The sequence below is a fragment of the Schistocerca americana genome, chromosome 2 (assembly GCF_021461395.2).
Source record: "Schistocerca americana isolate TAMUIC-IGC-003095 chromosome 2, iqSchAmer2.1, whole genome shotgun sequence".
Taxonomy (NCBI): domain Eukaryota; kingdom Metazoa; phylum Arthropoda; class Insecta; order Orthoptera; family Acrididae; genus Schistocerca; species Schistocerca americana.
The window spans coordinates 1094817847-1094842104 of NC_060120.1; the positions used below are offsets into that span (position 1 = coordinate 1094817847).

A 24258-nucleotide genomic window follows, 5' to 3' on the forward strand; every position below is an offset into this window, starting at 1 on the left:
GATCCGACGGTCGTCACTCCGCCCGTTAACACAGAATGTTAACATCCTGCGGAACAGATGTGGCTCCCCCCAGATCACATGGATCTGACATTAACCACACTTGATTACTTACGGACCAATATTCTCGTTAAATTTCGTGTGAAAGTCTCCCCACAATGAAACAGTTACCATTTTACTAGGAAACACAATATTAAGTTATTCTATGCTTTAATCTGTCCTGGACAAATTTGATTTCTTCGCAAGAGTCATCTATAACCTTGTTAGCCTCATTAAGATTGAAAAAGACAACAGTTGTAGTGTTTCCTGAGATTATACTCTCGGAAACTTCTCGATCTATAATTAGCTCAAAAGGTTCCACCAGACTACCTACATTTATAATGTCAACATCGAGTATTTCTTCTTTGAAATTTTGTTCTACATTATTTATTCACGGACTGACAATGCGTGTACTGACGCCTGGAATTTTTGATTGCATAATCGATATTAATTCTTTAGGTCGAGCTTTGCTCTCTTTCAAGACGTTCGTTTTCTGTCATACGGAATTACATTTAACATTACGTACATTTTCACAAGATTCTCGAGTGTTGACCCCTGCAATTTGTGATTGTACAATAGGGATCAGTTTGTCCTGTCTTTCAACGGTATCTTTTGAGGTATGTAATCTCTGTTTCATTGCATCGAATGTAACATTACACACACTTTGAAATGACCCTCACTTCTCATTAAATTCAGACTCTGTATTGGTACACTTGTCCTCAGTATCAAATTCTAATTTCTGGGTCAACTTCTGAAATTGATCATCCTGCTTTTGGTTAAATTCGGTAAACATTTGATTCATTTGTACAGTTAAAGAATTGTTTAATTTATTCTTTAAATGTACTCATAAATTTTTCCACTTAAAACATGTCAAATTTAGAATTGAAAGCTTCACCCTGTGCTTCTAACTTTTCACTTAAAGTACTACTCATTTCATTTGTCAAAGAGTCAATTTGTGCAGTTGAAGTTACATTCTGTGCTAGGTTTTCATTTAAAGCAACATTGTGATCACTTGTTTCGTTCCTCGAAGAGGAAATTTGAGCAGCGCTGGCTACACTTTGCCCATCAATTTTTTCACATAACGAAACATTCTGAGCATCTAATTTGCTATTTAACTTAGTATTCACTGAGTCTAACTTCAGAATTAGCTCCTTAATTAAATTTGCTACTTTAGTCCAGTCTGGCGTGATCTTGGCCACTGTCATCACCATGGTTGGTTCTACAGCTTCTGTAGGTTGTTCCTTCTCCTCCATAGTTTTAATTTTCTTTGATCTTGTGATCATTTAAAAAAAAATCACCTCTGTAAATAATGACCAGCCTAGTTTACATTCAAATAGTTATTATCTTGAGCACACTCTGCATAGGATTGTAGGCAGCGTCGGTGAGTTGTAGAAACAGCACCGGTGAACCGCACGGGTGCTGGTGACGACGTTGGTGGGCGCAAAGTCAGCAACTCAAAACAGCAACCGGCAACGATGGCTGGTTACTGCGTCGGCGTCGGCTGGTTACTGCGTCGGCGTCGGCTGGTTACTGCGTCGGCGTCGGCTGGTTACTGCTTGTGTGAAGATTGCTTCCTCCCCACAACCAAATCTTCTTAATCGAATCTTGCAGACCAATTTTTTCACCTCGTTTTGCTACGGCAACTCTCAACTTTTTCTCATCTCAATCTTCTTCAAAATAATTCCTCCTTTGTGTATCCTGCTCACTTTGGTCGCCACGTTCTGGCAGTTTCCGGTGATTAAGTGTGGCAGTGTGGTACTGGTGTGCAAGACTCACTCTCCCCCGTGGCTATCGAGCTTATTTGGAGTTGCTTTGCCGATCCTATTTTCGTGATAGCCGGCTGTGGTGTCCTGCACAACTTCTTCTCCGAAGATAAGATGTTACTTTGGAGGAATTTTTTATACTTCTAAAATAACTCTGTGCACTCGAGAATACTTTGAACTCAATGTCACTGTCTTTTCGTGACACATAAGTTTTCGTACAATTAAAACATTTTTCGTAAGCTCGACACCTTCTGGTCTGTCAGAAATTATCGCATTCATTTTCCAAAAATACAGCCTACAAATCACTCCAAGTTTAACAAGACAACTGTCCGGACCTTACAGAAGTAAGAGAATGAATGAATAAGTAATTGTCTTTTCTCTTGTTTCAACAGCATTTAAATGTTCACACAATAATGTTTGATGTCGCACGGAGTACAGCACGTTTATTCCTTGATGTGCACCTGTAACTTCTTAGGGGGACTCGGCGACAGCCTGCCTGCCCCGATCATCCGTCCGATACACGTCCGTCCTGCACACACGTAATTGTGGTGCAGTAGACACAGTTCTTCTTTACCACACTCATCTCTAAAATAAAGTGTGTTGGAGACAGTGGAAATATGAGGGTCTCTAGAAATTACCCTGAAATCCTCGAGGCACTACACTATTTACGGAGTTACAAGTGCACATTTTTATCTTCTGGCATGTATGGCATTATGCCATTGTAACATTACGAGTCAAGACAGCTGTAACGGAACTTGAATAGCGTAAAGTTATCGTTAAAAACGCACACCGCGCGATTTGTTATGATTTGGTCGGTCATAATAGTAGTAACATGCTTTTGAATACAATTAAAATATAACGGCGATACCTGTTTAGCGTTATTGGAAATAATATGTAATAAATTAATGATTAAGTTAGCCGATCCTATAAGAAGAGGTAAAATTGGGCATATTAAGGTGTTTTGCTTTATATCGACTAAGCCAATGATACGGCGTCTTTTTTTTTTTCCGTTTACTCTTAGAAGAAAAAAAAGAAAACCAGTAACGAAGTGCTATTTGTGTGTTGTGAAAAATATAGGGGCGACTTTTAAATAGCTACAGTGTATAATCAGACTAACAAATGGACATTCAGTTAGGCGAAATAGCGGACAGTGTAGTGTGGTCATTAAATTGAGTACACCTACAGGGCGGTCAATTCCAGGATAAGTCTATTCGCGTCTCACGAGGAACGCGGTATTGAGACCGGTTTTTTTTATTATATCACGGAGAGCGGGCTTCAATTTATAAAAAGGAGAAAAGCTGTATTTTTATCATTGACTGTTGGTGTTATGCAACCAAAACTGTTCATCAAAGGGTTTCGGTGAATGAGTGGTGAATGCGAAATGAAACTGTGAACGAAGTTATGTTAAATAAAGCAGAAGAGACAAGACAGTTTGGTCGTATCTGTTATTATTCCATAAACCGTAACATGTACTCTCGTTGTACGAAGCCTTTGTAGATGATCGTATGACAATTTGCTTTGAAGGGATCTCGTTACGAGTTAAGTTTTGGGGACCTGGTCAACAGGGGATAGTTCGTAGATCTTAACTACTGCAGCTATTCTGGAATCAGGTTGTGTGTTGTCTATGGCTTAAGGTCATCTTATCTCATGCTCTAAGATCGACGTGCCTTTCCTCTTGGTATAACGGTGTCTCACGGTAACCACGACAACGCCGACGGCGAAGGAAGATACGGTAGACCATAATAAAGAACCAAACATGAAATAATACAGTACTACTACTCCAAGAAAATTTGCGTCCCATAAACCACAATGAAAAGCTTAAGGGGGCATTGTACATGAAATTCATTGAAATTTGACGTTTTCAGTTTTCTACTCCATAATGTATGACTGTCAAATTTCGCGGCTACGTATATATTGCCAAAGTTGAGCAGTCTACACAGTCTAGAAGGCTGTGAATTGCTTTGTTTTGTGCCTACTGCTACGTCTCAGAAGTTAGCATTACGAATAAACAAATCAGTCCTTTGTTTCTGATACTAGTTTTCATTGAAAGTAGTGTGATTATCGGATATTTTTGTAGTTATCAAACTTCTGTTGCTTTTTAAACGTAAATAAAATGACTATGCGTAAAAGTAACTTCAAGAAACGCAAGTTTGTGGGGAACAGATATGTGAGACCTGCATTTTCTTCTGAAGTACTTGAAAACGTGTGCTATGAGTGAAGGAAACTACGATAATGTTTCTGAAGTGACTACGCCCCCTAGTGCATCGTAAAGGAAAGTAACTTTTCGAAACAGGTGACAGTGGTAAAAGTAATGATATTATGGCAATCAAACACATTTACAGAGATTTGGCAAATCCTAAGCTACTAAAGAAGTGTTTACGTGGGAAGACCCAGAATGTGAATGAATGAGTCCTTCAATAATGTTGTGTGGTGCCGTGTGCCTAAAAATGTATTTGTTGGCCTTATGACTCTTAAGTGAACAGTGTCTGATGCTGTAATAACATTTAACGATGGGAACTATGACAGACTTAAGATTCTGGAGAAGTTAGGGGTAAGATTTGGACAGAACACAGCTAAAGGGCTGCGGCTACTGGATGAGCTTTGTGTACTTGAAGCAGAGTTAGCTGCTCAGCAAATGACAAAAGAAGCGAGAAAGAAAAGGAGGCGGCAAGTACTGGGCTGTTGTGACACTGAAGAAGACACAGACTATGTGCCAGGGCAATTCTAATGCGTGAAAGACACAGAAATGTAAGTGTATAAGAAATTGTTATGAAAAAGTTTTAAACTTCAATCTCTCTGAACTACATTTTTTGCAATAAATGAGCCATTTTCTAAAAAAAGTACTGACGGTAGAGACATGAAATTTTCACAGCATGCCAAGTGTGAGATTCAAAACATATGGAACCTGAATAATTAAAATATCCTGAGTTGTTTTGTTTTTATGTTCATTTGTTTACAAAATTCTGTCAAAAAATTGAGTGTTTGGAAAAAAAGGGGGGGGGGGGGGGGGGGAGCACGATACAATTCTAGTTCAGCGTATGTAGAAAGGTGAATTCAATAATTATGGAAAGTTGTAAGTTGGGGGTGTTAAAAAGTTTCCTGGATAATGGTTCACAAAATTAGATAATTTAACAATGGCGGCATAGGACATACAATGTCCCCTTAATACCAGGTTGGGGCGTCTTTGTGAATTTGGACATACAAATGTGCGCTTTAAGCCTAATTATGCATATTAGTATGGTTTACATAATTCCAATGCTCTTGGAGAGTCTTCTGGTATCCTGTTTTTCTTATGATGTAATGTAAGATCTCCTAATGCTATATGCGTATGAAGATACGGGCTTCCTACGTCATTGTAGCTGTGCACATGCAGTAACACTGTTTTCTGGGCCCCTCTGACAACTGCTGAAACGAATCTAACAGGTCGAAGGAAAATGTTGTGAATGGTGGTTGGAAAAGTGTTGCTTTCAAAGTAAATTTAATTTTACAAGACCATTCATTTATGTCAGTATTTAAAATTTTGCTGGTACATTTGTGTGATGTATCTTAAAGTATAACACATGCAAAAAAAGACCATTATTACATGTTAAAGCTTAGCTTTTCTTGTAGCTATACTATGTGTATTAATTTAAACCATTAACTTTTTCTATTTGTGCATTCACACTATTTAACAGTGATGTTGGTATTGGCTGACTACATGATGTGTCCTACTCTCTGAATATCTGCTATTGTTGGCTGGGGAGATCACATGACATCAGCTACGATTGGCTTACTAAAGTGCGTTGCAGTCTCGATTTCAATGCTTCGGTTACTAATGTGCTATGTTTGGTGGAATTCGAATATATACTTTCATAATACAAAAGTATGCAGTGTACATGTGGCTGCACATCAGATGTGTTTCCAACTCTCTCTCTCTCTCTCTCTCTCTCTCTCTCTCTGTCTCTGTCTCTGTCTCTGTCTCTGGGTGCCGGTAAGTTGTGCGCCAGTGGATAAACCTTAACCCTTCAGAGGAATGATAAGTTATATGGTTCCGAGGGAAAGTATAAGGTCACTTAACACAGAAAAAGTGTATTTTCACTCGGGATATAGAGTATTTTTAACCAGGAAAATTTGGAAATATCGGAGAATTGCTTTTTCATTGTCCACTTGTACACCCTGTAGAAAAATATAAATTAATGTGGATGAGTAGGAAAAAAAGATTCCTAATGTTTAGATACAGCATTAGTAGTGTCCTGCTTGACACAGTTGTGTTTTTTAAATATCTGGGCGTAATGTTGTGAAACAATACGAAATGCAATGAGCACATGGGGATTGTGGTAGGGAAAGTGAATGGTTGGCTTTGGTTTATTGGGGGGGATTTTAGAAAAGTGTGGTTCATCTCTAAAGGAGACCACATATAGGACACCAGTGCGACCCGTTCTTGAGTACTACTGGAGTGTTTGGGATCTGCCTCAGGTCGGATCGAAAGAAGACACCGAAGCAATCCGAAGGTAAGTTGCTACATTTCTTATCGATAGGTTCGATCGATGCGTGAGTGTTACAAATACACTTCGGAAGATTGACTGGGAATTCCCGGAGGGAAGAAAACGTTCATTTCAAAGAACACTACTGAGAAAGTTTAAAAAAGCGGCATTCAAAGCTGACTGCAGAACGATCCTATTGCTGCCAACATACGTTTTCTGTAGGGATCATGAAAACAAGATACGAGAAATTAGGGCTCGTACGAAGATGTACAGACAGCAGTTTTTCCCTTGCTCTATTTGCGAGTGAAGTGGGAATGGAAACAACTAGTAGTGGTACGGGTACCCTCCGCCCTGCATAGTATGGCAGCTCGTGGAGCACGTACGTAGGTGTAGACATAGAGTGGGAGAGGGACCGCTGTACCTTACACTACAAAATGGGCAGCAGTTTCATCACGTCGAGAATGGCTCCTTGCACTGCAAAACACGCTCGGTGAAGTATCGATTTCTGGGGTATACGCCAGACTGCACCCCTGTATATTCTGCCACCACGCTTATGTATATACTTTTCGTCACCTCGGAGGATGTTCATCGATAGAAGAGTCTCTAGGCTGTGTACTGACGAGCCCCTGACAGTCGCTGCAGCACCCTGGGGCACCGGCCTCTCTGTGCGAGTCACAGTACGTGGTGTTGTGGTCATATGCACCTCACCGCATTCACGTGGTCTAGTTTTTGCGTCACATTACATGTGTACTCTCCTGCCGGACACCCACTCGTGCCGGTGCTCCACCCGTTGATGACCACGTACATTCTGGGCCCCAGCCAACGGCCAACCGCCATAAGCCTCTGGAACGGACTGGACATCTGCTGCTACTGATGCTCACCGTGCATCATCACACTTCCTTGAGCCATTCTGGAGGGCACTGCTTCACAGTATCTTTGTCCGATTGCCTGCAAGCCCGTTATCCTGTGAGACTGTGTCGTAATGGCACCTTGCCGCTCGTCAGTGGATTGCCTACGAGCTCCTGACCCTGTGGGACCGTATTGTTACCAATCCTTCTCGCTTCACACCACTTCGGCATCACTGCACTCCTTTTTTAGTGTGCACCCGATAAACACTGTCGAGAATAGACATTGCTGTTATCGAGTTGTGTGAATCTTCGTTCTCGAAGTCATATGTAGTTTAGTCTTGTTAATAAATAATTGTTATTGCAAAGTGCTGCTAATAACACCACACACCCCAAAGAATATTTCCATTTAAATTTTGCCAATTAATTTATTTGGGGTGGGACAAGTGATCAGAAACTTTGACCACCATTGGCAGTATTCAAATAAATTAAAAGTATACGAATATTTGATGCCGTTTAGCTATATACTTATACATTAAGTCTAATCGGATACACATAGTAAAGGAATTTAGATACAGTAAATGGCTGTATTGAAGGACAGTGGAATAGTATGTGAGGGGTTCCTGGAGACTCATCAAGATGAATCTTGAAAATTTAACTAGTGTATTATAGTGGACTGGCTTTTTCCGTTGTAAGTAGCAACACGTTTACCTTATGGTGAAAGTTGGTAGAGCAACTTATTCTGTCGCTTTTCCACACATATCATTAACTGTCATTTTATGGACTTGCCTCGGTAAAACTAGTCAAAAGCAACACAAATGTACACAGCGTTGGAAGTACCCTAGGAGAAGTTTGATATTGCACGAAGTTGGGTGTTGTCAATTGTGATGGTCGATTTGCCTTTTCTGAAACTGTGTCTTTTTCATCTGTGATAATTGTAGCACATATTAAAAACAAATTCGACTAACAGGACAATTTTTCTTAAAAGGTGAGGATGTGGTTTGGGGCTGGGGCTTGGAGAATGGAACGAATGGTCATGTAGTTTAACTACAACTATATCACACTAAAGCTGTTCATCGTAGTGGGTGTTCCCTCAGCAAGTAAGATTTTGGCATACAAAATGAGATGAAATTGCTTACGATCCTTTGAAATGGCATCAGCCTTCAGAGGGGTGAGTGTACGCTGTTACACAGACATTTTTTTTTTTTTTTATTGTCTTGCATTCGATGCGAGTTGTTTGATAAATTAATTGTGTTGGTGTAAAAATGTTTTGGCTGATATGACCAAAAATAAGGGGAAATATTGCGAAATTTTCTTTAGAGACAGGTTTAGGGCCTCAAAATTAACTTACGAAAAACCAGTATTGCAAAATATTAATAACATATGTTACCCTCTATTGCAAATGAAATGCCGAGGTGTCCGTCACACAAAGTTCGTGGTGCAAGAACAGTTTGTTACCAGTTTTTCTATGATGATTGTAACCAAAATATTATAAATCATAACATAATAAATTAATTTTTATGCAACTGCTGAATTTATTGCAAATGAAATGCCGAGGTGTCCTTCACACAATGTTCGTGATGCAAAAACAGTTTGTTACCAGTTTTTCTATGATGATCATCACCAAAAGATTATAAATCGTAACATAATAAATACATTTTTATGCAACTGCTGTTTATTAAACATAAAAGCAATCAGATTCTGTCTCTTTTTTATCGTTTTTGCACTCAGTGTACGGATGATGTTTGAGTTGTTATCAACAATGGAAGTAGAGCAAAACATAAAGGAAGACAGAGAAGAAAAGCAAAATTCACTCAAGATGAGGATCAAACTCGCACCACTCGGTGCTCTAGTTTGACTCCTTACTCTCTGTTTCAATGAGAGCTGTTTACACACTCCTCTTGGCAGGGCAGCTGGCCACACACCCTGCCCAGTGTGTGGAAGAAATGACTACCGGGCAAATACATCTTCCCCTCCCCCTTAATAACAGAAGATATTGTTTTCTCAGAAACATTATTTACTCGTGGGGAGAGGCCGCTCACCGCAGACAGCAACTCCCCAGGGTATGGGACGAATCGACAGTACAGCTGGCAGAAGGAAATTGGTGCGCGCGAACTGACCAGAAAAATACAATAACTAAGCCTTGCATTCTGTGCAGTTTGAGCTGAACAAAAACACTGTGCGTACGTAAGAACATTCGAAAGTACAAAACCACTGAATAAGAATGCAAGAGACAACTAACAAGACTGCCGAGCAAAGGGTGTAGGACGCGTGACTTTGATACACGGGAATAGTACAGAAGCACAAAAAAAAAAAAAATGATCCTGATAAAATGAGTGTGCTGTGTCCGCTGAGGGGAATGACAAGTAGCCTCTGTCACAGATGGCTACAGAAGAGGGCCCGGTGTTGACGGGACTCAGAGCAGTACTACTGAGGAGGCACGACAGGTGGGTGGCAGAACACGCTATGGGATCGGCGATGTCGTCATAACTGAAAAAACGGTGATCGGGCAAACGACGGGAATGACAGGAGCGGCCACAGTGGCAGCTTCGGTGAAGCTAGTGGGAACAGCCAGACTGGCTGCAAGGACAGTGGTGGCAAGACGGCCGACTGCGGCAGGGGTGGCGAAGTCAGGATGGCGGGCGGAACGAGGGTGGTGGAGTGAAGACTGACGGATGGACGAACAGTGCCACAGATGATCCCAGTAACAACTCAGGGGGCCCCCGGGTGGAATGGGGTCAACGAGAGTCCTAGAGTCGGCCAGGAGCGATGATCGAAGGGATCGCTGTGTTGAGAAGAAATCTATGGGTACCAGTCACTGAATGCTGTCCCCTTTTTTTACTGGACCAGGACCAGAGTTGTGATGCTTCCTACATGACATAACATAGTGCTGAACTGGTTGTTCAAATAGGATATCAACTGGAAATTTAGACGGCTCAAGGTGTTTTGATTTGACATTGTATATTGGACAGCCAGTGTTCCGCAACCATCTGTATAAAGATGGACTTACAGAGAAAGATTTAAGTGATCGCTTTTCACCGCATGCTTTTTGAGAGGGGAATGGTAGAGAGATAGCTTGAAGGTGGTTTTGATGAACCCTCCGCCAGGCACTTATTTGTGAACTGCAGAGTAATTGTGTGGATGTAGATGTAAGGTACCCTGCTGTCTGAGTAACTGCTTTTTGTGTAGTGCATGCTTAACGATCGAGGGGAAAGAGGGGATCCTACAAATCTCCACCTTTACAACGCAGGTCCAGAAATCTGTAGCTGAGACCATCACAGAGCTCCTAGTTGAGACCCTCCAATCATCTCCAAACCAAATGATCCTGTTCTGGGTACAATACTGCAAATGTGAGATCTTAGAGAGTGTGTCATGTATTATGTAATGTGAATTAAAATTCCTTTGTGCTTTCACTTGATGTTCACTTTATGTTCACTTCTCTATCTCATTTCCATATCTTTACTTTTCACTAACTTGTTTTCTTCTGCATCTAAGTCTATAGTGGACATCATGGTTGGAAGTTATGTTATGTTACTCAACACTTTGCCGTCCGGCGACACCACAGTGGTGTCGTGCGCGAAATAACGGTCAACAGCCAGCGACACCATAGTATCGCTCAGTGGCTGGCGACACTACAGTGGTGTCGTGAGCATAGTACCGCACAGTGGCCGGTCACAACACTTTAGTATCTTTTTCATTCTGTTGGTGTTTTGTTTATGTAACAATAAGTTACACATGTCAACAAGTTTTTTGTTTTTATAAGTACTTGAGCACTTTCATCATGGCAGACGAAAGAGACGATACAATTATTTACGATGAATGCGCTGTCGTTTTCTCTACGTTCTTGACGACTTAGCCAATTGGGAAGAAGATATTGGATATTGTTGCAGAAAAAGGCGAGTAGCGCAGTCGCCGTAGTGTAGTGGTTATGATACTAGATTGTTGCGTGGAGGGTCGTGAGTTCAGAACTCGCCTGAACTGAAAAATTTTAATTTCTATATTCGGTTCAAGTACACATTCTAGAAGTATCCACAGATGGGAAGAATCATTGTACTGGAATGTACTGTAGCTGTATATATACTGGAGGCTGTTTGCTCCATGCTCTTGTATGTGCAAGTGCTGAATAAACCTTTGTTAAGTGAACTTAGTGTTCATCATTCATCTACTTACACCTTCCTCTACATGACATTATTCTGGTGGAGGCGCTGGTATTGGAACTTGTGATACTGGATATTATCAACGACACAGTGGCTCCCATCAGGCCACGACAGAGCCGCCGTTTACGTGGCGAGAAACCCGAGTTCGAGCCATATTCAACAGATTGCAATCTATCGGAGACAGAAGAAGAAGAAGAAGAAGAAGAAGAGGACGTTAGGATGACAGCAACTGTGTGCCACCACATGAGACATTCTTCCGGGTTCTCTGGTGACAATGGCCAAGATCCAAACAAGTGGCTGAAGGTTTATGACCGTATAGCCGAATATAACAAATGGGATAACACCGTGTGTTTGGCTAACGTATTTTTCTAGTTAGTGGGCACTGCCAAGCAACAGTATGAGAACAGTGAGGAGAAGTTCACAAGCTGGGAAGTATTCCAGGTGGAACTGCGCAAGTATTTTGGCGACACACGACAACAGAAATGCAAGGCTGAAGATAAATTAAAGTGCAGGGCACAACGTGCAGGAGAACAGACAGCATCCTACATTCTAGACGTCTTGGAGCTGTGTAAAATGGTGGATCCTCGAATGAAGGAGGAACATAAGGTTGCACAACTCATGAATGTGTTGCTAAGGACATGTATCAAGCCCTACTCCTGAAGGAGGTTTCGACATTGTCAGACGACTTTATAAATTGGTGCCAGTATATCGAGACAATGCATCGAAAAAGAATTACACGCAAGACCTCTGAACGGCTTCCAAATGTCATATCGATGCCTGTGACGGAGGAAGAAACTGATTTCACAAGTATTCTTCATCAGATAGTGAGAGAGGAAGTTCAGAAGGCGCTTGGATTGCACAGTCAGCAAAAAACTGAGATGCTTCAAGAGGGTATAAGGGAGGAAGTGGGACAGACGTTGAACCCAATTTCTCGTCCTTCATTTCTCTTTAAAACAGTAAAGACCCAGGTGAAGTTACATTCCCACAATGCCGCATGAGGAACCTGTTTGGGCACCAAGGAAGACTGATGTCTGGAGGACCCAGGATAACCAACCAGTATGTTTCCACTGCGGACGACCGGGACACGTGGTGTGCTATTGTCAAGAAAGGTGGCGGATATTTGATGACGCTCGTGCCAGAAGACAGCAGACCAATCTTAGCTGACGCCAACTCCAGGCCGACAAAGATGAACAAGAAGATGTGGGTGCAGGAAGACGTAGGTCACCATCGCCGCAAGCTAGCCACTGGAGAGGACGCTCCCCAACACACCGATCAAAGTCTCCATTGCCGTTTAGAAACTCCAGCCGATCACCTAACTGTCGCAACCTGGAAAACTAAATGGTGTGACCTTCCTTGAAGGTGAGGCCGCCAAAGAGAAAAACCCTCTGCCGTCGATCACTACAAAAATGATGGGAAACTACATTGATATCCTCATGGATGGCCGACCAGCCCAAGGTCTAGTAGACTCTGGAGCAACATATTAGTCATTTCGGAGAAGTACTGTTGCCAGTTTCAGAAAACTGTATTTGTCGACTGCAAAACATCTCTGCTGAAGGTGGCTAACAGGAAATATGTAAAATCTACAGGAAGATTTGCATTCGTGTGGGTATAAGTGGCCATACACAACCTTTAGATTTCATCGTCATACAAGAGTGTAGTCATGATGTCACTCTCTGCTCTCTGATGGGACCTTTTGAAAGCTTCTCAAAAAAATTATAGATTGTGGTCGCTCGAAGATTATGCTAGACAAGATGAGATACCTTGGACAGGAAGATGCTCATCCAAGTGTGTGTGGCAACTTTATGTGCTGGATGAAGTGATCATTCCTGCAGTCAGCACTAGAAAGGTAGCTGTTATGTGTCATGTCATGTATCAACCCATGGATCTTGTAGTGGAATGTAAGAGAAGCATACCACTGAAGAATAACTTGGTCATCCCAGCCTCTGTCGTCTCGTTTAAGAACGATATCAGTGAATTGTGGATAGTTAACTGTCGCCGAAAACCACAGATCACTCCAAAACGCATGTGAGTAGCAAATGCTGAGTAGTTAATTGCAGAGCAGCTGAGCATCATAGAAACCTCTCATGCCGAGTCTGTGGCGAAATTAGTGCTACCACTAAGAGACACCCCCCCCCCCATGAACCATGGACCTTGCCGTTGGTGGGGAGGCTTGCGTGCCTCAGCGATACAGATGGCCGTACCGTAGGTGCAACCACAACGGAGGGGTATCTGTTGAGAGGCCAGACAAACGTGTGGTTCCTGAAGAGGGGCAGCAGCCTTTTCAGTAGTTGCAGGGGCAACAGTCTGGATGATTGACTGATCCGGCCTTGTAACACTGACCAAAACGGCCTTGCTATGCTGGTACTGCGTGCGACTGAAACCAAGGGGAAACTGCAGCCGTAATTTTTCCCGAGGGCATGCAGCTTTACTGTACGGTTAAGTGATGATGACGTCCTCTTGGGTAAAATATTCCGGAGGTAAAATAGTCCCCCATTCGGATCTCCGGGGGGGCACAACTCAAGAGGACGTCGTTATCAGGAGAAAGAAAACTGGCATTCTGCGGATCGGAGTGTGGAATGTCAGATCCCTTAATCGGGCAGGTAGGTTAGAAAATTTAAAAAGGGAAATGGATAGGTTAAAGTTAGATATAGTGGGAATTAGCGAAGTTTGGTGGCAGGAGGAACAAGACTTTTGGTCATGTGAATTCAGGGTTATAAATACAAAATCAAATAGGGGTAATGCAGGAGTAGGTTTAATAATGAATAAAAAAAATAGGAGTACGGGTAAGCTACTACAAACAGCATAGTGAATGCATTATTGTGGCCAAGATAGACACGAAGCCCACACCTACCACAATAGTACAAGTTTATATGCCAACTAGCTCTGCAGATGATGAAGAAATTGATGAAACATATAATGAGATAAAAGAAATTATTCAGCTAGTGAAGGGAGACGAAAATTTAATAGTCATGGGTGACTGGAATTCGAGAGTAGGAAAAGGGAGAGAAGGAAACATAGTAGGTGAATATGGATTGGGGGAAAGAAATGAAAGAGGAAGCCATCTGGTAGAATTTTGCACAGGGCATAACTTAATCAGAGCTAATACTTGGTTCCATAATCGTAAAAGTAGGTTGTACACATGGAAGAATCCTGGAAATACTAGAAGGTATCAGATAGATTATATACTGGTAAGACAGAAATTTAGGAACCAGGTTTTAAATTGTAAGATATTTCCAGGGGTAGATGTGGACTCTGACCACAATCTATTGGTTATGAACTGTAGATTAAAACTGAAGAAACTACAAAAAGGTGGGAATTTAAGGAGATGGGATCTGGATAAACTGACTAAACCAGAGGTTGTACAGAGTTTCAGTGAGAGCACAAGGGAACAATTGTCATGAATGGGGGAAAGAAATACAGTAGAAGAAGAATGGGTAGCTCTGAGGGATGAAGTAGTGAAGGCAGCAGAGGATCAAGTAAGTAAAAAGACGAGGGCTAGTAGAAATCCTTGGGTAACAGAAGAAATATTGAATTTAATTGATGAAAGGAGAAAATATAAAAATGCAGCAAATGAAGTAGGCAAAAAGGAATACAAACGTCTCAAAAATGAGATCGACAAGAAGTGTAAAATGGCTAAGCAGGGATGGCTAGAGGACAAATGTAAGGATGTAGAGGGTTATCTCACTAGGGGTAAGATAGATACTGCCTACAGGAAAATTAAAGAGACCTTTGGAGAAAAGAGAACCACTTGTATGAATATCAAGAGCTCAGATGGAAACCCAGTTCTAAGCAGAGAAGGAAAAGCAGAAAGGTGGAAGGAGTATATAGAGGGTCTATACAGGGGTGACGTACTTTAGGGCAATATTCTGGAAATGGAAGAGGATGTAGATGAAGACAAAATGGGAGATACAATACTGCGTGAAGAGTTTGACAGAGCACTGAAAGACCTGAGTAGAAACAAGGCCCCCGGAGTAGACAACATTCCATTGGAACTACTGATGGCCTTGGGAGAGCCAGTCCTGACAAAACTCTACCATCTGGTGAGTAAGATGTATGAGACAGGCAAAATACCCTCAGGCTTCAAGAAGAATATAATAATTCCAATCCCAAAGAAAACAGGTACTGACAGATGTGAAAATTACCGAACTATCAGTTTAATAAGTCACAGCTGCAAAATACTAACGCGAATTCTTTACAGACGAATATAAAAACTAGTAGAAGCCAACCTTGGGGAAGATCAGTTTGGATTCCGTAGAAATGTTGGAACACGTGAGGCAATACTGACCTTACGACTTATCTTAGAAGAAAGATTAAGGAAAGGGAAACCTACGTTTCTAGCATTTGTAGACTTAGAGAAAGCTTTTGACAATGTTGACTGGAATACTCTCTTTCAAATTCTAAAGGTGGCAGGGGTAAAATACAGGGAGCGAAAGGCTATTTACAGTTTGTACAGAAAGCAGATGGCAGTTATAAGAGTTGAGGTGCACAAAAGGGAGGCAGTGGTTGGGAAGGGAGTGAGACAGGGTTGTAGCCTCTCCCCGATATTATTCAGTCTGTATATCGAGCAAGCAGTAAAGGAAATTAAAGAAAATTTTGGAGTGGGTATTAAAATCCATGGAGAGGAAATAAAAACTTTGAGGTGTGCCGATGGCATTGTAATTCTGTCAGAGACAGCAAAGGACTTGGAAGAGCAGTTGAACGGAATGGACAGTGTCTTGAAAGGAGGATATAAGATGAACATCAACAAAAGCAAAACGAGGATAATGGAATGTAGTGGAATTAAATCGGGTGATGCTGAGGAAATTAGATTAGGAAATGAGACACTTAAAGTAGTAAAGGAGTTTTGCTATTTGGGGAGCAAAATAACTGATGATGGTTGAAATAGAGAGGATATAAAATGTAGACTAGCAACGGCAAGGAAAGCATTTCTGAAGTAGAGAAATTTATTAACATTGAGTATAGATTTAAGTGTCAGGAAGTCCTTTCTGAAAGTATTTGTATGGAGTGTAGCCATTTATGGAAGTGAAACATGGACGATAAATAGTTTGGACAAGAAGAGAATAGAAGCTTTTGAAATGTGGTGCTACAGAAGAATGCTGAAGATTAGATGGGTAGCTCACATAACTAATGAGGAGGTGTTGAATAGAATTGGGGAGAAGAGAAGTTTGTGGCACAACTTGACAAGAAGAGGGGACCGGTTGGTAGGACATGTTCTGAGGCATCAAGGGATCACAAACTTAGCATTGGAGGGCAGCGTGGAGGGTAAAAATCATAGAGGGCGACCGAGAGATGAATACACTAAGCAGATTCAGAAGGACGTAGGTTGCAGTAAGTACTGGGACATGAAGAAGCTTACACAGGATAGAGTAGCATGGAAAGCTGCATCAAACTAGTCTCAGGACTGAAGACCACAACAACAACAACAACAATAACAAGGATCCAACAGGACGACTCGCCAGGAGTGCACTTCATTTTCAAGAGTGTGACATTACCATTCTGTACAAAAGTGGAAGAAAACACCAAGATGTCGACTGTCTCTCAAGAAACCGTGTGGAAGACCATCAAGACTTTTCTGTCTCATTGCACTCCAGGATCTCTCTGCTGAGCAGGAGGAGGACACCAAGGTAACTCAAATTATGCTTGCCTTAAATCGGTCAGAAGATGTGAAAGGACAGTTTAAGGTAGTTAATGTATTACTATGCAAAAAAAAAAAAAAAAAAAAAAAAAAAAAAAAACAACTTTGATCCGTTTGGAAAGAGGTGGCAACCAGTGATTCCGAAACACATGCACTTAGATATTCTACAGAAATTCCATGACACACCTGATGCTGGACATTTAGGGTTTATTAAGACATATGACAGGATCCGCAAGAGATTTTTCTGGCCAGGTTTATTTAGGAGTGTCCCTCACTATGTGTCGCACTGTCGAGAGTGCCAGAGGAGAAAGGCAGTTCCTCAGAAACCACCTGGCCAACTCATACCAATTGCAGCAGTCAAAACGCCTTTCCAGCATGTTGGGATTGACCTCCTTGGATATTTTTCCAATGTCTGCTAGTGGCAATGTATGGATTATTGTTTGCACTGGTTATCTGACACGGTATGCAATTACAAAAGCAGTGAAAACATCCGAGGTAGCCAAATACATCGTGGAAGACATTGTATTAAAAAACGGATCGAGGGAAAGTTTTTCAGTTGAATCTTGTGACAGACATGCCGGTAAACCGTCGGTGCAACATTACTCATCACATGATGACTGCCTACCATCCGCAAACTAATGGGCTTACTGAACACTTTAATAAGACCTTGGCCGACATGCTATCAGTGTTTGTCAGTGTTGAGCAGAGAAACTGGGATGAGGTGCTACCTTTCGTAATGTTTGCCTACAATACCGCCAAACAAGACACCAGAGGATTTAGCCATTTTTCCCAGTGCATGGGCGTGAGGCGATGACGACTATGGACACTGTGTCTCTGTTACATCCTGATGACGTGGACGACGACTACATCGGCCAGGTGTTAACCAGAGCTGAGGAAGCACGGCAGTAAGCTCGACTCCGCACGCTGCAGGCTCAACAAAACAATCACCGAAGGTATGACGTGAGCCACTGCCTTGTTGTCTACCAGCCTGGTGACCTCGTCTGCATCATCATTCCTGTTCAGAAGGTTGGTCTCTCTAGGAAGCTCCTCAGGCTCTACTTTGGACCTTATAAGGTTGTAAGACCTATCTGATATTACTTATGAAGTTGAAGATTTCGATCCTGACACAAGTCGACGAAAGATCAGAGATTCGGTCCACTTCCTTCGGATGAAGCCCTATAAGGATCTTGCAACCCAGGGTAAATTCGAAGCTCCAGCGACAGGCAACAAACGGAAAGGTAACAAAGAACGTAGCAGCAAGTGAAGTTCTAAGATGATCACCGTCAGGGCGAACATCGGGCATCGGGAGTCGGAGTATGCAGGAGCGACGACTCGTTCCCGGGCTAGGAGGACGTAACACCGAGATGCTGTTCTCTTAAGGAGGGAGCAATGTCGCAGAAGAAGTCAACTAGTGCAGTCTCCATAGTGTAGTTGTTATACTACATTGTTGCATGGAGGGTCGTGAGCTCAAAACTCTCCTGAACTGAAAAATTTTAATTTCTATATTCGGTTCAAGTACATTCTAGAAGTATCCACAAATGGGAAGAATAATTGTACTGGAATGTTCCGTAGCTGTATATATACTGTATGTGTTCTGCCCGGAGGCAATTCGCTCTGCGCTCTTGTATGTGCAAGTGCTGAATAAACCTTCATTAAGGGAAGTTAGTGTTCGTCATTCATCTACGTACACATTCCTCTACGCGACAATATCAAAAAAATGAAAGTGAATCAGAATCGTTAGAAGATAGTGAACTTTGTCCAAGAAGAGTTCGGCGAATGCTACGGTTACCAACTGATGTGGATGAATCAGATGAAGAAGGCAGACTATGATTTACTGGGGACCAATAATAAATTTGAAAGATCTCCCAGACCACACATATTTCCCAAAGATACACAGAGCGTCATGGATATTGTAGAATTATATATTGGGAACAATCTATTTGAATATATTAACAACGGAACCAACAGGTATAACAGTCAAAATTGCAATAGAAGGAAACTGGATAAAAAAAAAATGCAAAATTAGTCGATGTTACGGGACCCAAACTTAGAAAATGGTTTGGGCTCGCTATTCTTATGGGAATTGTAAAAAAAGCAAGGGTCAATGATTATTGGTCTGCAGATCCGTTGATAGACACACCGGTATTTTGCAAAATGATGTCCCACAGCCGATTCAGACAGATATTATTATTTTTACATTTTTCCAACAACAATAATAAACCGGATAATGCCGACCGGCTTTACAAAGTGCAATTTGTAATTGGTTATTTTTCCAAAAAGTTTAAAGAAATGTTTGATCTAAGTCAAAACATCTGAAGAAATGATACCGTGGTGTGGACAGTTAAATTTTAAAGTTTACAATCTGTCGAAAATTACAAAATATGGCATACTCATTTGGATGTTGTGTAATTCGAGTATTCAGTTTTCAGTTTATTCACCATTGACCACTTACAGCGGAATAGGTCTGAACATTAAATATACAATTAACAATAACTTTACAGTAAAGTTTTTACAATTTAATTCCTTTTCTTTTAGGAATATTCTGTTATCTTATAAAATGGGTGTTTGAGTAACCAGTCATAAACCAAACGTTTGAAAATATTACTGGTCAGTGACCGAGCAGATGCTGGAAGTTTATTGAAGAGTTTTAAACTCATTATTTTGTGTGATTTTGCAGTCTTTGTGAGTCTGTGTCTTAGTATGTTGAAGTACAGTTTGCCTCTGGTGTTGTGGGGATGTCTGTTCTCTCTGGTCTCGAACTCATTTAAGTTGCTTTTGACTTAAAGCAGTGCTGTGTAGATGTATAGATTCACAACAGTTAATATCATGTGCTTGATAAAGAGGGGGCGGCAGTGTTCCTTGGGCTTAGCTTTGCTCATTATTCTGATTACTTTTTTTTTAATACAGGATACATTTCGTCATTCAAGATACTCCCAGCACTGGACAGCCTTCAGTGAAAACAGTGATGGAACTATTGACACCTTGTTATGGAATGTGGCATCACCTCTACGTGGATAGTTATTATAACAGTGTAGAACTTGCAGAGATGTTACTTGAAACGAAAATTCAAGTTTGTGGAACGGTACGACAAAATAGAGGACTTCTAGAAAAATTAAAGTGCGCAAAGTCAATGTGTTTGAAGCTCATCACCAACGGAAAGGTGACAAGCGGCCGGCGGCAAGCCAAATAATCCAAATTAGCGCTCCCGGTGCCGAGCGAATAAATTTGTACAAGATGTGCGGATGGCAAAGTGTTAATATATTAATTTTGTCAGTAGTAATGTGACCGACTTCTTTACATTCACTTTCACTATGTAATTGTCAAATTTTTTATTTGTTTTGTTTTTCTGACCAGAATAATCCTCATTGTTTGAATTATTTTGACTGTTTGACACAGAATGGGAGTGGAGAGGTTTCAGAGTCTGCATCCACAAGTAGTGCTGGGTCAAATAGTTCCCACAGTAAAGCACCAGGAGCTCAGCTCGCACACCACAAAATGGGAATGTCGTCAATTTTCTCATCAACTCAGCATGAAACATTTCAAGAGACTGTAAGTGCACCTGCTCTTTGTTTACTCTGTAGTTTTAATTGTTTTATGTGAGTCGTGTCCAACTATTTGATATTTTTAGGTTAAACTATCAACTGAAGTCCCTTCTCTCTCTCTCTCTCTCTCTCTCTCTCTCTCTCTCTCTCACTCACACACACACACACACACACACACACACACACACACACACAGAGAATAACCAATGGGTGAATTAGTGTGGCACATCTCTATAATTATTACCAGATGAAATACATGTTGAACTAAGTACTACACTACATGTTGAGTAGTACCCTTCATTATGGTTCTTGTAAGCTGAGGGCTGTCATTCTGATGGTATATAATTTACACTTTTAGCAAAATGTGTAACAGTGCCAACTAGCAAACTGGAAAGCAATAAGTACACTTTGTTGTTAGGCAGATTGGAACAACTATCAATCTGTTTCCCCTAAACATGTCACCTCAGCCACTTTATGAACTGTGCCATTCCTTTCGGTTCCCAGAAGGCCATGTTACCAGCAGATAATTTCTCCTTTTCTTGGATATCTTGTTTTAAGAAGAAAAGCAGACAAAAACTGTTCATCGAATTATTTCTTCCTTCAATTAAACAACCTATGCGGCACAGTGGCAAATGCAGCAGTTTAAAAAAAAAAAAATACTGTTTCACTCGTGTCTGCATAGTTGCAGATTAGACTTATGGAGCTAAAAAGTTTGAAAGCATGTTGAAAGCCATGCATGCATTACATTTTGGTAAATGTAAGTCAGTTATGAGAGTTCAGTGAAAATTTCATACCAGCTACTTGCCAAAATGCCCCCATGCATGCTATGATTAATCTGATGATGTCTTCACAGTTCAGATGATGTCTTCATGATTCTCATGGAAGCAGTACATAAGGGATTGTTGTATATTCGTAGATTCCTCACTTAATGCTTGTTCTTGAAATGCTCTAAATAGACTTTCGTGGGATTGTTTGCATATATCTGAGAGGGGAAATCAAAAAGTAAAGGGACTTTTGAGAAAAGTAACATTTATTCTAATGATAGAAAACCGGACCATACATTATTTTTCTACGTAACCTATCTGCACTTCAGTGCACATTGTCCAACATTTCACAAGTTTTTGATTCCGTTGGAAAAAAAATTTTTTGATTGCACCTGCACTGCGTCAGTGACTTGTGCATTGGTTGCAAATCTTTCTTTGACCATTTCCTTTAGTGCTGGGAGCCAGGTCTGGACTTTATGGCAGGTGTTCCAGTAGTTCGAATCCCATTGTTTTTGCTGCCCATTTGGCATAATGTGGCCAAGCTTTATCTTGGTGCAGAATGACACCTTTTTACAGTTTTCCACGACATTTGAATTTGATTGCAGGTTTCAGTTCAACTCGCAACACGTCACAATAGTGCTCACTGTTCACAGTTTCATCTCTTGGGGTGAAATGAATGGCTACCACACCTTCCAAGTCACAGGATAGTGTTACCAGAATAGTCTTACAGCTGCAGTTGACATTTAGATATCTTAGCTTCTGCCAACAATTGGTGTTTCCAAACCATGCTCGCAGCCTTGCTTTCTGGTTTGTGATGATGCACGCACATTTCATCTAAGTAACAGTTTGCTGTAGAAATCCATCTCCCTCGTGATGATAATGGGCCACGTGTGCACGAGAGATGTCCATTCTTTGCACCTTATACGGCACTGACAATTCTTTCGTTACCCATCTTGCACACGCTATCCAAAAATTTAGCCTGTCGTGTTAGATAGAATACGCTGAACCGTGACTGATATGTAAAGTATTGGTGATTCATGCACTGTGATTCGTCTGTTTTACATCACCGTACCCTCAAAAACTTCCAAATTATCCTCAGTGGTTGATGTCAATAGTCTACCCGAGCTTTCCTCATCACATTAAGGTCTTCCCTGCTTGAATTACTTTACCTATTTGAAAATCTTGCTTTGTGATAAGCAGCTGCTTGCATCGGACAAACAATTTCTGTAGGTTTAACACCTTCCGCAAACAAAACGCGAATCGTTGCGCTCATTTCCTACTCGGTGTAGACCACCAATGAAGCTGCCGCGTTTCACATTCTGCTACAATACGGTGACTAACACAGGAATAGGAGTAACATGTTGTGGCGAGTTGTTGGAGACAACAATACTTCAGCCCTGGATTAGAGCAGTGTTACCGAGCCCTATGGCAAGAAAATGTAAGTCCCTCTACTTTTTGACTTCCACTTGTTCAACTACATCTACATACGTAACTCTGCAAGCCACCATACAGTTTGTGGCATAGAGTACCCTGTACCACTATTAGTCATTTCCCTACCTGTTCCATTGGAAATACCCTTAGCAAAAAATAACTCTCTGTATGCCTCTGTACAATCCCTAATGTCTGTTATCTTACAGTTTTTGCACATTGGTGGCAGCAGAATAATTCTGCAGTTAGCTTCAGATGCCAAGTATCTAAATTTTCTCAGTAGCATTCCTCAAAAAGAATGTTGCTTCCCCTCCAATGATTCCTATTAGAGTTCGTAAAGCATCTCCATAATACTTGGGTGTTAACTGAAACGATCGGTAACAAATCTAGCAACCTGCCTTCTGAATTGCTTCGATGTCTTCCTTTAAGTCAACATAATGCGGACTCTGAACACTGTAGTAGTAATTGAGAATGGTTCACACTAGTGTTCTGTATGCTGTCTTGTGCGTGACAATATCTTAAAGTTCTCACAGTACACAAAAGTTGGCAATTTTGCTTTCCTCACTACAATTCTTAAATGCTCGTCCCATTTCATATTGCTTTGCAATATTAATTGTCATAACTGTGTTGAGCAGCCAGCTGCTAATGCTGTATTCGAACATTATAGGCATTGTTTTTCCTACTCATCTATATTAAATTAAATTTGTCTACATTTAGAGCTACCTACCATTCATCACACCAACTAGAAATTTTGCTATATCATCCTGTATCTTACAAAATTGTTAAGGCTTTCGTGACCACTTTTCAACAAACTCTTGGGTAAAATGTTCCGGAGGTAAAATAGTCCCCCATTCGGATCTCTGGGCGGGGACTACTCAAGAGAACGTCTTTATCAGGAAAAAGAAAACTGGCGTTCTATGGATCGGAACGTGGAATATCAGATCCCTTAATCGGGCAGGTAGGTTAGAAAATTTAAAAAGGGAAATGGATAGGTTAAAGTTAGATATAGTAGGAATTAGTGAAGTTCGGTGGCAGGAGGAACAAGACTTTCGGTCAGGTGAATACAGGGTTATAAATACAAAATCAAATAGGAGTGCAGGAGTAGGTTTAATAATGAAAAAAAAAAAAAAAAAAAAATAGGAGTGCGGGTAAGCTACTACAAACAGCATAGTGAACGCATTATTGTGACCAAGATAGACATGAAGCCCACACCTACTACAGTAGTACAAGTTCATATGCCAACTAGCTCTGCAGATGATGAAGAAATGGATGAAATGCATGATGAGATAAGACATTATTCAGGTAGTGAAGGGAGACGAAAATTTAATAGTCATGGGTGACTGGAATTCGAGAGTAGGAAAAGGGAGAGAAGGAAACATAGTAGGTGAATATGGATTGGGGCTAAGAAATGAAAGAGGAAGCCGCCTGGTAGAATTTTGCACAGAGCATAACTTAATCATAGATACCACTTGGTTCAAGAATCATGAAAGAAGGTTATTTACATGAAAGAACCCTGGAGATACTAGAAGGTTTCAGATACATTATATAATGGTAAGACAGATATTTAGGAACCAGGTTTTAAATTGTAAGACATTTCCAGGGGCAGATGTGGACTCTGACCACAA

At 41.1% G+C, this 24258-nt stretch overlaps 1 protein-coding gene across 1 annotated transcript in view; it reads left to right on the forward strand.

Annotated features, from left to right (window-relative positions):
* The window catches only part of LOC124596499 (putative E3 ubiquitin-protein ligase UNKL), a 268521-nt gene that overhangs the window by 118697 nt on the left and 125566 nt on the right, over positions 1-24258 (forward strand). The window contains exon 8 of the mRNA XM_047135658.1: positions 20296-20448. Within this exon, the coding sequence (XP_046991614.1) occupies positions 20296-20448 (153 nt within the window). The remainder of the gene's footprint in view (positions 1-20295; positions 20449-24258) is intronic.